This window comes from Python bivittatus, unplaced genomic scaffold (genome assembly GCF_059951505.1).
Source record: "Python bivittatus isolate LINGU-HERP-01145 unplaced genomic scaffold, Pbiv_v1 ctg000510_np1212, whole genome shotgun sequence".
Taxonomy (NCBI): Eukaryota; Metazoa; Chordata; class Lepidosauria; order Squamata; family Pythonidae; genus Python; species Python bivittatus.
Window position 1 is genome coordinate 1,326,272 of NW_028277081.1, and position 16,680 is coordinate 1,342,951.

A 16,680-nucleotide genomic window follows, 5' to 3' on the forward strand; every position below is an offset into this window, starting at 1 on the left:
TCTATCTATCAGATTTGTCACCGCCCATCTTGTTGAAATGACTCTGGGTGCTTTGCCAAACAGTTAAAATCAGTTAAAATTACAATACACAATAATCTTCTTTTTAATTTTAAAAGATCTTTTGGCCCCACTGAATGGGATCGGCAAGTTTTGCAGCAGCTTCGGGTGGGGGGGAGGGGTGAGGAAGATGGTCAGGTGGGGGGTAGCTTTGTCATAGATTTTGGGGAGGGGGGAATTAATCTTGCCTTTTTGGCCTGCCCTTTGCCAAACCTGAAACGCCGCATCAAAAGTTTCCCCTTCATTAAATATAAATATAAATATATAAATAAATTAGAGGTGCTCAGACTGAGGCCAGACAGCTGATCAGCCTGGGTTTTTAAAATTTTAATCCTTGCACTGAACAGAGGCTGGATGAGATTTTCTCAATTGCTTTTCCGATTACATGTTTTTCTCTCCAAAGAGGCAAGCAGAAACGTGGCTGTTTATACACATTTATGCCTGCGTGTTTCCCCACGTGCGAGGCGTACGTATGTATAAATGGCTGGGATTTGGTTTACATATCTCCGTAGGTCACGGCTTCTTTTAAACATGGTTTGCTTAAGAAGCCCCTTGGCCCGAAACCTAGCAGACCACATCAGGGTTTAGCCCGAAAGCCTGCAGCTTCTCTTAGTTCACGGGCTGCACCAGATTTCCATCCATCCATCCATCCATCCATCCATCCATCCATCCATCCATCCATCCATCCATATTTCGAATTTAGTCACTGCCCATCTCACTCAAGAGCGACTCAAGAATACTTGAGTCAAGAATAAATATTAATTAAATTAAATATTAATTAAAATACAATAAAAATACAATAAAAAACCACGTTCAAACATAAATAATACATAATGGCTTCTAAGATACCGTTGGCAAATAAAGGTTACGGGAGCATCTTCAAGGTGTCAGCCACCCCCAGGCTGGCACCTTATTTTCTGTGGACAACCATGCTGTAACCTTGGTGACTTTAAGATGGGCAGGCTTCAACTCTCAGAATTCCCCAGCCAGCATTCCGGGCCAGAGCTAAATTCCTCGAACCGTGGCCATTTCCAGATGTGGGAACTCCAACTCCCAGAATTCCGCAAGCAGCCTGGCCATAGAGGAGAATTCTGGGAGCTGAAGTCCACACCCCTAGAAGTGGCCAAGCTTGTGTAACAAGGCTCTACGGCGCCTCCTTTTTCATTTACAGCTGCTTTGTAGACCAAGCAGGCCCCCTTGTTGTCACAGAGGCCCGATGCCTCCTAGAGCACTTGTGAATGGCGAGCACGTACCCCAGACTGTGAGTTGCAATGGCGGGTGCTGATGATGGCTCCTGCCTCCTCAATCATTTTTAATATGGTCCCTCCGTGGACGTTGCCTGCGATGTTAGCATCATCTGGGCGCATGATCCTAGGGAGAAAAACAGAGGAGCTGTATCTTTTTCAACCTCAGCTAAGCGAACAGATCCCTCAAGGAAACCAAGAAGCTGCCCATGAGCTTTGAAACTGGGTTCCTCGCCATGGATAATTCAGAAATAAAAGAGCTCAACAAGACAATGGTCTCTCCCACCAAAAAATAACCCTAATCCACAGTCCTGCAGAAGTTCCCAATCAGTAGGCATTGTTCATTGTATTCAAATTTCCTATTGTTTTCCAGAATATTGGTCACCACCAAGATGGTCCTGTCTGGCTTGACCATCTTTTGAATGTCTACGAGAGGGGGACAGGTGAATACATAGGAGGGGAAAAAAGCTGTTTATGGGATGTCACCGCGTGAAGCTGATCCAGGACACAAGTAGACGGATCAGCCATTTCCAGCACTTCCACTTGCAATCCACCTATAACTTTCCTGCTCAGTTATTGCTCTGTCAACTGTTTGTCTTCAGGGCCGAGACACCATAATTCTATAAAACGTAAACATGGATTACCTCATTGTCCCAATTTAGGAGCAGAAAAGGGATAGGTGGGGGAAGGGTCCAGCTGCCGTTCCCCAACGCTGACTGTTTTGGTTGGGCTATGGAAAAACAAGCTTCATGAGCTTCTTTGGGTCTACTGTACTCTGACTGTCTTTGAACTGCAGCATCTCTCAAGAACAACGGGCAAGAAGAGGTCATCAAAAGCTTCCTTAGATAAGGAAGACCACTGGAAAGACTAGGAAGAGGCTTTCCAAGAGAAAGACACAGGATGTCTAGGTCCTGGTGATGCTAAGGCAACAACAGGTCCTATCTACCTCCAACCTGGACCCACTGATCAGATCCAGATCAGAAATCTCTCCCACCAGGGAAAGAACATCAGAAGATGAAGAGGCCCATGGAGGCCCAGCTAGGCTGAGAAGCCACTGAATCAAGCAAAGCTATACAAGAATAACCTGTGAAGGGAAAACAGGTCTGAATAGGACCAGAAGGATCTAGCGCATTGGTTCTCAACGGGGGCGGTACCGCCCCAGGGGGCAGTGGGAGGATGCTGAGGGGCAGTGAACTTGTTTTGGGCAGTAGGGGGGCGGTGGGCATGTTTTGGGCGGTAGAGGGGCGATGAGCATCTTTTGGCATTCGAACTTAATTTTAAAACTCCCCCAAAAATTTATTAAATCGATTATCCGGTTTACACCATTTGTACCAGCAATAAAACGAACTTACGCGACGGCTGCCCTCACGCACTTCTAAGAATGGGGAGACGAATTTGTATTCTAGGTCGGCTGACCTTGAAGAACTCGACACTACGATTCTTCTCCGATCCCAACCAGCACAGCGCGTGCATCAGCTGTTTTCCCGCGCGATTAATCGCAGCGCGTGCGTTGAGCGTCCTTTCAACATGAATGTTTGATTTGACCCGTGTTTCTTGAGTTGCTTTTCGTTCGCTTCGTTTCTGTTTTTTCCCCTCAGTTTCGATTTACTTTCATTGTTTATTTGGCCAGTCGGCTAGGTAAGTGCGCTTATTAGTTCTTTATCTTTATTTTTTTGCATTAGTCATTTTAATTTTAATAAAAGGAATGCAATTACCTTCCAGGGCAAAAGTATCGAGTTAAATCGAACAAATTTGGTGTGTAAGTCTACTGAAAAAAATTACTTAAAATGTTTGCCTTTTATAATTCAGTAACTCCCCCCCCCCCGCCATACCCTAAATTACAGGATTTTCACAAAGGGTGGTGTTGAAAAATTTTCCGCTCCTTAGGGGGGCGGCAGCTTCAAAAAGGTTGAGAATCACTGATCTAGCGTTTAGGGAGCAACCTGGGCATCACACTGACAGGGCCTGGAAATCCTCATCAATGTGAGAATTCAGCAGCTGATTGCAAACTGAGCCAGCATTGTGAAGTGGCTGCCAAAAAGTCAAATGCCATCTCAAGTGGATTTACGGAGGTATAATGTCTCAATCTATGACAAATGATGGAGGGGTCACATTTTTAAGGTCACAGGAATCTCCAAGAGTCAACCACATAAGGGGTGGGTGGGTGGGTGTGCTCAGAAGAGGACAAAGGACTTCCCTGTGCAAGATGTCACCAGACAAAAGACTCACAATGCTTGCTGGTGAGCAATAGGTCATACCACAATCTCTCCAAGCATCAACCAAACTGTTCGCCAGACTGAAAGAATGTTGTCCCCGTTGCTCATCAAGAAACTAAAAGAACCAGATTTTGTTTTTGCAACAGCCCAGACAAACGACTCCCTCCGTTCAAAACTGCCAGGAAAGAAAACGAGTTCCTATCCCTCGGAGACGCCGTGCAAATGGAAAAGTCATCACCCTTGCAAAAGCGGCTCTCGGTGACTCTCCAAGTCGCAGCAAAGCAAGTTTAGAAGAAGGGCTGGGGTGGGAGGAAGGGGGCAATTCCATGAGAAATCAGAATAGCTTTATCGAGACTCCCAGAGATTCAGATTCAGAGAATCTTCAGAGAACCTAGGGCTCAATTCTCAAGTTCAGCAACTTTAAACAACGTTCCTGCAAGCCGCATTGCTTCCTTTCCCCCTATCCCTCACCGCGCCTTGCAGTTGCATCCGATTCAGGCAACCGGGGGTTGCTGCCAGCCACGGCTTGCCTCGGAACTGTGATTCGCCAAGCGATCTTTTGGAAAACCCCGGTGCGTGGCGCTAGCCATGGTTGGCCCAGCTGAGACATCGTGGCAACCTACCATGCTTGGAAACCCACTCGGGTGAAGTCTGAACATCCCGTGATCGTTTCTCCAAAGCAGAGAGAAATTCTGGGATCAGACCATGAAGTTATTTAATTTTTTTTAAAAGGGTGTCTTCAGGAGGTTTTCCCCAAACTCTGTTGCCTGAAGCGCTGGCCTAGAGCAATGTTTCTCAACCTTGGCAACTTTAAGATGTGCGGACTTCAACTCCCAGAATTCCCCAGCCAGCATGGCTGGCTGGGGAATTCTGGGAGTTGAAGTCCGCACATCTTAAAGTTGCCAAGGTTGAGAAACACTGATTGACTTCCTCGTTTCATAGCCCCCACTCCTCCGTCCAATCCCCCAACATTTACGCTTCCAGCAGAACTCTTCTCCTTAATGAAGATTTTAATAAAGCTTTAAAAAAAGAACTAATATTGAGAAGAAAGAAAAGGAAGAAGAGAAGGAAGGGAAAAAAGGCAAAGCCAAAAGTGCGAAAAAGAAAGAAAACATATAGAAGCAGCTTCCGATTTTCTTTACGGCAGTTGTAAGTATAAATCTATACTTACGGTGACTTAGAGTAAAACGACTTGGAGTAAAAAGACTTAAAAACGGCTTTCACTGTTTCTGAGATCTGTTTGTAAAGCAGCAATCTTCTCCAATCCATGCACTTAGTGTAAGAGGCATTTTTTGGGGGGGGAAGCCCCCCTGCGACATGTAACCCTGATTGCTCCCCACCCCAACTTCTGCCCCAGGTCTACAAACCAGCATTGTACCCGAACAGGAAGCAAGGTAAGAGCTGAAATCAACAGATCGAGTCCTTTATCACCTAGAAAGAAGGTCATACCGATAAGGCGGACCGGCATCCTTGGCAACCGAGAGCAAAAAAGTCCTTTGTTCTTGCCGGCGAGTGCTAAAGACTTGCATTTCCACTTGTGCATTCGCGTTGGGTGAGACGCCAGCCTCTGGCCCACAACTTCCTCTCTCGCGGCCCAGCCAATCAGGGACACCAGTGGTAAAGGGACAGCGGCCAAAAAGGGACAGAGAGAGGAAGAAGAGGAAGCAGAAGGCAGCACTAAGGACCTGGGTGGATTCCCACACCGTGGGGCTGAGTCAGCCTGTGGCTCACCAGGAGGTAGGTACTCAGGCATCATCTTAGCCTGTTGCAAGGAGCCGTCAGCCTTCCCAGGTAGACCAGACAGGAAACACGACCACATAAGCTAATTCTACTTTAATGTAAAGCTACATCAACAGAATCTTGCAAGTCTGAAAGGACAATTCTCCCACCGTCTCCTTTACACTCCAAGAAACTAGGGAGGGTCCCTTCTGAGCCTCTTTCTCCACCCACCATGCAGCTGGAGGCTATGCCCTCTCTTATCTGACCGTTCCCTAAGTGTCAGTCTTCCCAGGTAGACCAGACAGGAAACACGACCAGATGAGCTAATTCTACTTTATTGTAAAGCTACATTGACAGAATCTTGCAAGTCTGAAAGGACAGTTCTCCTCCTGTCCCCTTTACACCCCAAGAAACTAGGGAGTGTCTCTTCTGAGCCTCTTGCCCCGTCCACTATCCAGCTGCAGGCTATGCCATCTCTTATCTGACCGTTCCCTAGGCATCGTCTCTTTGCCCTGTCTCCCAAGATCTTTCCCACATGCCATGACAGAATCAGGCCACCCAATAAATGATAACATGGTTATTCCTTTGGGCATCACGTGTTATAAGAACACAGCAACTGTGCCTTGTTAGCCCCAGGCTGGATCAGGTCCATCTGGCAGAAGGAAAGAGAAGAAGAGGACGACCAGCAGCCAGGGGGATGGACTCAGTTACAGTGGTGACAGGGGCACTGTTGGAAGACGTGTAGGATTAGTTTGGAGACCGATCATCCTAGAGAAGGTCTTTCTACGCGGTCACTAAGAGTTGACACAGACCGGATGGCACATAATCAGTTGGAAGGAAAGAGAAGAAGAGGATGACCAGCAGCCAGGTGGATGGACCCAGTTACAGCAGTGATGGGGGCACCATTGGGAGACTTGAAGTACCAGGTTGGGGGCAGACCATTCTCGAGAAAATTCATCTCTGTGGTTGCTAAGAGTCGACGCTGACTTGCTGGCCCAAGATCATGGTTACAGAAGCACAATAAATGCAGTGGTTACTACTACTTTCTACCAACTGCTGGCTTCCAGAGTCCCCCTTCATGCTGCTGGGGTTTTAGGGGTTTCCAAGCCCCCAGCCTCCTCTCAAAGATTATGGAGGGGCGCCTCTCCCCTCTGAGAAACCACTAGGGCACAGCTGTCTCTGCCAAAGCAGAAAGCAACTGGCCCTAGATTACCAGGTTAGTTAATTAATAACTATTAATAGGTAATTAATTAATCAGTTTATTAATCAGGTTATTGTTTGGCTTGGTTTTGATGGTTTTCATCCGGGTTGCCCGTGGGGTTGGATGTTTGTAACTGTTTTTCCCGGTTTGGGTTTGGATTTGTAAGCCGCCCAGAGCTTCGACGGGAGTGGGTGGCTAAAATAAATTTATAACAATTTTATTAAACATGACAATGAAAAGGCCAGAACTAATACAAACTGAAAACAAATACAAGAATATAAAAAAATAGAAAGTGCAGAAAAGAAAGAAATTTAAAAAATAGAAAAGAAAGAAGAAAGAGGAATGTGGTCATGTCAGGATCTACGCAAACCAGAACCTTCAATTATTTTTAGTTTGCTTTTATTGCTAACCATAGATCAATAGTGAAATGCTGGGAATGTTATTCTAACCGTTTGCTTGACCTGCCATAAAAAGGGGGGGAAGAGGAGGCCAGGTGCCGTTATCTCTATCTTGAGCCAGACATCCAAGGCCAGGAGGTGTGAGAACCGGAGCAAGGCACGAAGAGCTGCAAGCGGGAATAGAAACCTAGAAGGGGGGGAAGTTGGGCTTAAAAAGACAAGGCTTTGCTATGTTGAATCAGACTCAACAAACTATGATGCTGTGTGCTTCTCCTGAATAAAGAAATCTCTGATGGAACTTTTGGTCTCCAGAGGATTTACTGAATTTTGGGATTGAGTGTGCAGACTCTGACAGGTAAAGAAAAAGAAAGGAAATATATAAAGAAAGGACTTCCCCCTTCATCACAACACGTATAAACATTTTTAGTAATTTATCACCTTCTCTTAAAATACAACAAATGATCTCTTCTTCCCATATCCCATCTCTTATCTATAAACAAATCCTAAAAGCCTTGTCACTTCAGTCCTGATGTCAGCAAAAGTCCGTCAAGGGTTACCAGAGATAACCACATAGCTATTTTAACCTCGATCAAATAAGCCCACTTTATATTCCTGCCTTTTACTTCTAACGATCCTGATCTTTAATCCCTTCCAATCCTGTGCTAGAACTTGATTTCTATAATAAATGTAAAATAATTGTATTTCAATGGAAATATTTGTATTTATAGCCGCCCAGTGGGTGGCTATAATAAATTAATAATACTAATACTAGTTCTTGGAAGGAAGCTAAAAATGCCAAGAAGAACTGGGGGGGTGGGCGGGTGAGACGGGCAACGAAGTAGGCATTTTACAAAAGGAAGTGAGAGGAGAGGAAGCGCCAGAAAGGTGTCATGCTAAGGTGATTCATTCTCTTTTCATCCTCTTCGGGTTTTAGAAAATTGCTCTTTTGAGCACAGATGCCACTGACTGGAGGAAGATGCCTTGGTCATGTTTTTGAAAGCGGTTTTGCTGGCTTCCATCTACCTAAGGCGGGACTTGAACTCATGGTTCTAGTCCTTAAGCACGAAGCCAGCAGGGCCAGTCCCCCTGCCTCAGCTCTAGGAAGCAGGCGAGGGCAAAACCGCTTCTGAAATCTTGCCGAGAAAACTGCAGGGGCTTGTTTAGGCAGTCGCCCTGAATCAAGACAGACTCGAAAGCATTAAAAAATCAGAATATCTGAATTTGGAGGGAGGGGCGTATTAAGGCAATGCTGGTCATTTCATGATCACAGCAGCAGGAAAGGGCAGGGCAGGGCAGGAAGATCAAGGGAGAACTATAAGCAGGAAGGATCTTTTCTTCCCAAAAGCTGCCCGGAGTCACTTCTTGTAAGATGGGTGGCAATATAAATCTGATATATAAATAAATAAACACGTTTGCATCAGAAGGCATTTTGGTTCAGAAAGTACTTGGCCTTCCATCCAGTTGAGGTTTCGGTGATGGCCATAAAACTTAACTAATCAAGCCAGCATATAAACGCCTTTATCTTTCGAGGTTTAAGTTATCTAAACACTGGAGGGTTAATAATCTCTGGCCAATACTGTATCCCAATAATATAATTAATCGTTGTGCACTGCCCAGAGTCGCCTTGTGTGAGATGGGTGGCTAAAGAAATATGATAGATAGATAGATAGATAGATAGATAGATAGATAGATAGATAGATAGATAGATAGAAGGATTACATATGTCTTACAATAGTACAACAAAACAAATTAAATGTGGGGGGGAAGTGCCAGCCTTTGTAGGCCTCCGGGGATGATTCTAGAGTTATTAAGGAAAAAAACACCAAAGTTCAACATGCCCATTAAATTGCTGGATGAAAACGCAGCAGAGACTCTCAGAAATTCTGCATCGGGGCCCGTTTGCAAAACAGCAAGTTTGGGGGAACGAAAAGGCACGAACAGTGGCAGAATTTGGAGCAACCTTTATTTCCTCCCCGGTAAAAAAATTCTCCAAACATTTGCCCACTCTCCCCGAAAAGGACCTCTGCCAATTCACACTTCCAAAATGCCTCTCTTTGTTGACTGGGCTGGGGTCCCCGAAAGATGCTAAACCCCTCTTTGTAATGTGAACGACGCTGATGAGGCCCCAAGTGTGGATTTTATTTCACAGAATTTATACACTATCCCAGTGCAGAGGAGCAGAGGTGAGCTTGGAGAAGGTCTTCAGAGACCTTTAATGAAACATGAGCAGAAAGGGTGAGAAAGAAACTCAAGATCGCCCCGCTCTGATTCTCTTTGGTTCAGGAAATGCTGTCAGGCTTCGATTCTCTTTCCATTATACCCTCTATCAGGAAAGGAGAGTGTACTACTTCCCGTGGTGTCTGGCTTACCTTGAAGGGCTGACCCCAAGCGCAGGCACCGGGTGGTTCACAACCATGATAATTCATTTACTTTATTTCTTTCCGGCATTTCATATGCAGCTCTCCTCCCAAAGAGTGGCAGATTTGGGCCCATGGATCCCGCCAACCTTTCGGCTGGAGAGCTGGGTTCGCGAAAGGCTTTGCCATCGCGTGGGGCGCTCTCACAGACCATCCAAAGAGATTATTTTATCGGCTGATGATTTCCTCTGAAGTTTTGATGTACTCTAGTAAAATCAGAAGGGGTACTTACGCCCTTGAGTCCAACATCCCCCAAATCAGTGGAGGAATCCCAACTAAACATCCCAGGAGAATTTTAAAATATTACAGTTTTGCATCGGGAACATACCGTATTTTGAAAGGTTCTTTTCAATAATCAATAATAATTTCACTAAGGGATTTGAGACACCAGAATCTTGCTCTTTCCCTTGGTACAGACCTTCTGTCGTAATGAAGCTAATGAGAGTCTCGTGCTTCCTGGCCAGGGTCAGTGGGCAAGATAACTTGGCTGGGCCATATGGGTCCAGGCATTTTATCCAACTCTTCACCACACTCTTTTAATTATTTTAGTTCTTAAAAACACGCAGGAGGTGCAAACAGATGCATTTGGCCCCCAACAGGACTTAGCATAGCTTCTTTTTAAAAAAAGCCAGCTCAAAGTGGTCTCTAAAAACAGGCACTCGACAGTCCAAAGCCCCTACGAGTGTTAAGCCAGGGTAGGACAGGAAAAGGGGTGTTCTCTTCAACTAAGCAGCTGGAACAACATTAACCAGGTTGAGCTGAAGCTTTCTCCTGGGGCTGTTCGCTCCTCTTTCGATGCTACGGATATTGCTCGAGCAGAGCCTGAATCCTCTGCCGCTACTTTCGCAAAGCCTTCTTGAGTCATCTCAGCTTTGCCAGAAGGATTGCCCAAGTTAGTAAGCTACAGAAGTTGTTTTCAGTTTCAGCATCTGTGGCTCAGTTAATCCGGAATAAGAGAAGCTGTAAAACTGAGGATTAGAACCGCCTTGCCGCTTGTTGATCTGGAGGCAAACACAACACTTTTCAAGCAAGTTTTCACATACCATTCTCTCAATACAGGTAGTCCTTGCTTAATGACCACAATCGGAACCGGAAAATTCATTGTTAAGTGGGGCAATTGTTAAGTGAGTCACGTCCAATTTTACAACCTTTTTGCAGTGGTCATTAAGTGAATAACCTTAGCTATTAAACGAATCATGCGGTTGTTAAGTGAATCATGTGGTTGTTAAGTGAATCACGCGGTTCTCCATTGATTTTGCTTGCTGGATGCTGGCCGGGAAAGTCGCAAATAGTGATCGTGTGACTCCAGGACGCTACAAAGTCATAAGTGCAAGCTGGTTGTCAAGCGCCCAGATTATGATCGCGTGACTGTGGAGGTGCTGCAACGGTTGTAAGTGCGAGGACTGGTTGAAAGTCCAGCACCGTTGTTCAGCACCATTATAACTTTGAATGGCCACTAAACAAATGGTTGTTAAGTGAGGACTACCTGTATAAGAGAAATTCTACATTTTATGTTGCTTCTTCTGGGAGGTGAGAAATAATAACAATAACAATAATGTTTTAATTAAATTTGGCATACTGCTGAATACCAAAGTCTCTTGCCACTTCCACATGGGCTGGAAAAATATTTCAATTTCCTGTGCTTCAGAATTCACTTCTCAGGATTAATATATCCAAAATGGAGGTTGAAGCCCTAAGCAAGGGATTGGAAAAAAATAACGACAAAAATGCAACACAAAAATAAAACACTTTTTGGACCTCTGGATTTTTTTTCAAGTCACACAGATCCTCATTTTACCAGTGGGGAACTGAACATTGACACAGTTCAGGAAATCAAACCTAGATCTGACATTTAGTGGGTTTGCACAATGCACTAACACCCACCCACCCACCCACCCAGATTCACACAACTTGTTTAAACTACAAAGAGCTAGCCGAGTTTAAAACTAACCAAGCTTAAAATGTGTGAATGTAGCTGCTGGGGGTCTTCAATTAGCCTGGTTCAGCATGCGGCAAGACCCGTTATTATATTCACAATGGGAAGATGTGTCCAGTGCTGGCACGTCTGTGGCTTTCACGCCTAAGTATTCATGCTCCAGATTTAATGTGCAAAGCTGCTCAGAGGTCACCAGAGAAGCACCGAGACAAGGACACGCCTCACATCTAAGTCAGGTTCGAAAGTCGACCTCAGCCACTGGATTTGCAGCCCCCGGCCACTGATACGGTTTGCAAAAAGTCGTCACCTCCGGGATTCAGGACGGCGAACTGGAAACCCATCAAAAGGATCAGAAGCCGCAAAGACGGGTTTACCGACGCAACGCTCCCAGGCTTGCTTGCTTGATCCTGCGAGCCCGTGAGTCAGCGTAAAGAACGGGGCGGGAACGGTAGAAAAGGAGCAGCGAAGCATGTGGGGCCTTTGGGATAAATCTCACCCTGGGGAGCGGGCTGATTAGAATCCCTACAGGCGACAGCAACCTGGCTGATGCTGTAATTATCTCCACGCGCCTGTCACTAACGATGCCTCGAGGGAAGCTAACCCCGGAGCCACGCACAGCGCCCAGCAGATTGATGTTCTTGCCTTGATGAATGTGCCCCCCCCAACCGAGCAGTTTGCAAGGGTGACCTTGCAGCCACCGAGCAGAACAGCTACGGGCGCACTCAAACCCAGCATTTGCTCAGGTTCAGACGGGCGCAGAGAAGGGCGAGGCCGTGCCCTGAAACCAAAGGTTTGTCTCAACCGGCCGGCCGGCCCTTCAGGGTAAACACCGGGCCTTGCAGGGGCAGCACCCATCCTGAAAAAGCAGCCTCCGGTGTCATGAGAGGTTGAGCAAGTGGCGTTTCCTGTCCACGCCCTGACAGGTCTTGAAAATGAATCGATGCCATGTCATGTCCTCACCCCTCACCTCTCAATCTGGAGATTCCCCGAGGGTAGAACAACATGATCCAGGGCGAAGTGCGATGCAAAGAAGGCAGATTTACGTGCAAAAAAAAAAAAACAGCCTCGCAGCGTAGTTGCTATGGGTGACATGCAAAATGCCAGCGAGAGATTGAGCAGAGAATCCAAGCTGCCAGGGCAGAAAAGCCCTCCCCCGCCACTCTCTCTGCCCTGCCCCAAAATGCAGCCCTGGCCCCCCTGAGCATCTAGCAGGCCAGGAGCAGCTTTTAGAGGTCTATTCAACGGATAAAATCCCAGCCCTACAAAAAGCCATGAGAATGAAATGAGATGTGCTTATAATTTAGCAATGCCGATCAAGGAAGAAGAGCACAGACTAGAAGGGAGAGACGTTAAAGAAAAGGGTCCCCGCGGATGCGATCACGCCAGGTGCAAGCTTAGGGATCCAAAGCAGCAGGCCGAGTGGATCCCGGGGCGGAAGGGCAACTGGAGGCTGAAAGCCAATCTGTGGTGACCTCCAGGATTAATCTGATTCTGGAGCTCTGAATCCACGGAGCACCCAGTTTGGAGGGAGAAAGGGAAGGGCGATCTGGAAGGATCCAGCCTGGGCGTGATGCGGAGAGGGATGGAAGGGGAATGTCCCCCTCCGGCCTGGATCCATGGATCCCTGAAAGACGGGGCGCTGTCACAGGATCCTGCAGGAAACGATCTTGCCACCTTCTTGGCTGGGAGGGTCTTCTTCCCCTGGAGACCCACCGGAGCTGGGCAGGAAAGGGGCGGTCCTCCCCCTTTCACCGTCTCCTCCTGTCTGTCTCGCAGCCGGGGCCCTGAGCCTCCCGGAGAAGGGCGCAGAACTCTAGACATGCCCAGAGGCACTCTCTGCCGCCGGCAAACTCCACGCCCCGGCGATAGAACCTCTGGCCAAGAGTTGCGGCCCTGCCAGGGGTCTCTCTCCGCACCCTGGCAAGGGGCCCCCTCCGATGGGCAGGGCAGGCCCGCTTTCCCCCCCGCCTATGCGTTGATTTCAGAATAAAAGGCATTGAATAGCCACCTGGTTTGCCAGCGGGCACCCCGGAGCCTGGCAAGGCTGGACTGATTGGCGGAGGTGACTTTTTTTCAATTTTATGCTGTTTTGATATGACTTTTGCATTTTTTCCCCAACGGCCCTATTGTTCTGCTGTTTTGTGTGGTTTTAATTCTTGGGAAGTCCCCCAGAGCCGTCTATATAAACGGGAATAATAAATAAATAATACACAATACTCTCAAACACCCAAGCACCCAGGACTCCACACAATACTCTGCCCATGCTCAGACACCCTCCCCCACCCATGCCCTCTGCCCATGCTCTGAGGCCCCCGCGACCCGGGCGCTCTGCGCATGCCCAGAGGCGCCCAAGCTCCCTGCAGGGGCCTTCCGCCCAGGCTTAGGGGCGCCCCGGCGCTCTGCACATGCCCAGAGGCACGATGCCGAAAGGGTAGGCAGTACCTGCTAATCTGGATGGCGGCGGGCGCAGGGGTGGTTTCGCCGCCCTTGGGAGTCCGGGCAGGCTGCATGAGGAAGAGGAGGAGGAGGAAGGCGCCGGCAGCGAGGATCCAACAGGAGCGAGAGACCGACCGGCCGGCCGGCGACCTGACAGGAGGGCGGGCTGACGCGGGGGGCGGGGCTTCCCGCTAAGCCCCGCCCTCCATGTTCGCCCACTCCCCATTGGTCGGCCGCCGGCCTCGGCCGCCGGCCTCCCCTGGCCACGTGACCCCAACAGATCCGACGGCACGTCACTCTCGGCGGGGGGGTGAGCGCGTGCGGGTCGGAACTTCCGACACCGAGTGGAGCGTTCGGAACAGAGTGACCCCAGCAGCGACCATCGAGAGGAGCGGGTGGCCAGAGCGTCCCAGCCTGGGGTTGCAGAGACCCCTGAAATGCATGACGTTGATTGTGCATCCCAAGGACCCCCCCGCACGTTATCAGCCCCCTGCCCCGCCTGTGCATGCTTCCTTGTGCACTTGGGAAGTGGGGGGAGGGTTGCCCTGGCTGTGGGCGATGGGAGCTGGAGTCCCAAGCCTCTGCAAGAGAGCCAGGTGGGCGGGGAGGGGGGCTAGTGGGGGGGCGACGGGCCCAAAAGGCCGCCAAAAATGCACCCCGCTCAGGGCAACCCCAGGGTGCCTGATGAGAAACTATCAGGGATCCTCATCAAAGGGGCAGAACTCCTTCCCCATCGCCCAGGGTGGCAGGGAAGAGAGGGAGACAGGAAAAATATATATATAAATATATATATATTTATATATTTTTTTCCTGTCGCCCTCTCTCTCCTGCCACCCTGGACGATGGGGAAGGAGTGTGTGTATATAAATATATATATATATATATATAGAGAGAGAGAGAGAGAGAGAGAGAGAGATGGGGGGGACTAGTCCAGTAGTCCAAGGCACAAACACACACAGACACACACACACATCCTGGGCATATATCGAGAATAAACCTCCAAAATTGGAAAGAACCCCCAACTCCAGATGTCAATTTTTGAAACGCCCTCCTAGAAATGAGAAGAGGGAACACGATGTTGCTTTATGATCTAGATTTAATTATACATTAAAGCACAATGTTAACGGTACATTTTTTAAAAATTCTAGTTAAGGTTTAAGTTCTAGTTAATTTTTTTTTAAGTTTCAGTTTCTCTTTACATGTATGACTTGAATATACGTATATATTGCTTGCATTATCACTGCTTGTCATGTTTTGTTAATAAAGTTAGCAACAGTTCGTTTTTTAAAAATTCTAGCTAACTTCCAGTTAAGGTTTGAGTTCTAGTTAAGGCCCTTTGAGCCTCAGTTTCTCTTTATTACTTTCATATACATCTATGTTGTTCGCATTTTCACTGCTTTTATTTTTGTTTGCTGATAAAGATAGAAAGAACCTAACGCAGCTCAGTAGTGCATTGGATAAGAGGGAAAATGAAATGGGGTGATAAGATAAGGAAGACAGAAAGAAAGGAGTCAGAACCGTCTTTTATGACTAACTCATTTCCCAATCCACACTGAGCAGTTACTTTTCAAAATAATTTAAAACATTGTTTTAACAAAAATCTAGTGCGGAAATCAAAGCCTTGGACTAAGAAAGTTGAGAGCCACTCCCCTCCCCAAAGAACGGAGGGGGAAATTTAAAGTAATAACAATATTATTTTATTTTTTTATTTTTTTAATTTATTTATTAGATTTTTCAACGCCCATCTCCCCCAATGAGGGAACTCTGGGCGATTCACAACATTAAAAACATAAAATGTATAAATACATAAAATCTTAATTTAAAACATTACTAAAAAGAAGAAGGAGAGACCAAGAGGATGAAAAATCTGAGGCTGAAGGCACAAGGCCTCTATGCGGCTAGCCATCCCCATGCTTGAGGTATTCCCACCCCACCCCAGGCCAGGTGGCAGAACCAGGTCTTCAAAGCCTTACGGAAGGCCAGGAGTGAGGGGGCCAATCGCACCTCCGGGGGCAGAATGTTCCAAAGAGCGGGGGCCACCACAGAGAAGGCCTGCCTTCTGGACCCCGCCAGTCGAAGTACTTTCACTGAGGGGGTCCGAAGCATGCCCTCTCTGTGTGTTCGGGTGGGACGGGTTGAAGTCATAGGGGAGAGGCGGTCCCTTAGATAACCTGGTCCCATGCCATGTAGGGCTTTAAAGGTGATAACCAACACCTTGAATTGGACCCGGAAGCAAACTGGCACCCAATGCAGCGGAGCAGAGGCATTACATGGGCCCTCCTTGGGGCACCAACAATAGCCTGCGCGGTTGCATTCTGGACCAGCTGTAGCTTCTGGATACTCTTCAAGGGTAGCCCCATGTAGAGCGCATTGCAGCAGTCTGGGAGATAACAAGGGCGTGAGTGACTGTTCAAAGGGCACCCCGATCCAGGAAAGGGCGTAACTGATGCACAAGTTGTGCAAAGGCCTTCCTTACCACGGCTGCCACCTGCTCTTCAAGCAGGAGCCGTGAGTCTAGGAGGACCCCCATTACGCACTGGGTCTGTCTGGGGCAGTGCCATCCCATCCAGCACCATTATTATTATCACTATTAAACTTGCATGCCACCTGACTCTCAACCACGCTAGGTGGCACCCTGAAGTTCTGTTGCAGGACCTTGATTTGCTAAACCCAAGGGGCCTATTCATTTCCATTACAGAATTTTGTTCCATACTTTCCTTTCTTTCAACGTAGCTTATAAAGAAGGTGGGAAAGTTTTAAAACAAGGTCACCACCACACTCCTGACCCTCTTGCTATGGGCCAGACCCATAGAATAGAGCCTCCCCATTTTAATGACCTTATTTCTGATGGGCATGGGGAACATGAGAGTAGGACAGCCTTCCCATTTCCAATTCTTCCAAGCATTACTCCTTCGTTTGGCATTCCTCAGACTGGTGGTTGCTATATAAATTGGCACTTACTTAAATCGTTCATATGTTTTGATTGCCTTATTAAAGTGACTCTGGGGTTATTTTCAAGGCACGGCATGACTTAGGAGTCAGTTTCGCGTCGGGGC

The 16,680-nt window shown here is 47.5% G+C and overlaps 1 protein-coding gene across 2 annotated transcripts in view; it reads right to left on the bottom strand.

Moving 5' to 3' along the window:
• ACOT7 (acyl-CoA thioesterase 7) overlaps positions 1 to 13,795 on the bottom strand; it is a 51,969-nt gene extending 38,174 nt beyond the window's left edge. The window contains exons 1-2 of one of the 2 annotated variants that reach the window (XM_088147609.1): positions 13,631 to 13,795; positions 1,311 to 1,428 (exon numbers count right to left, since the gene is read on the bottom strand). In XM_088147609.1, the coding sequence (XP_088003735.1) occupies positions 1,311 to 1,428; positions 13,631 to 13,698 (186 nt within the window). In that variant the 5' untranslated portion in view covers positions 13,699 to 13,795. Of the gene's footprint in view, positions 1 to 1,310; positions 1,429 to 4,688; positions 4,897 to 13,630 lie in introns of those variants that run through there. The other variant, XM_088147608.1, reaches the window with a different exon arrangement.
• Between the last annotated feature and the right edge of the window lie 2,885 nt (positions 13,796 to 16,680).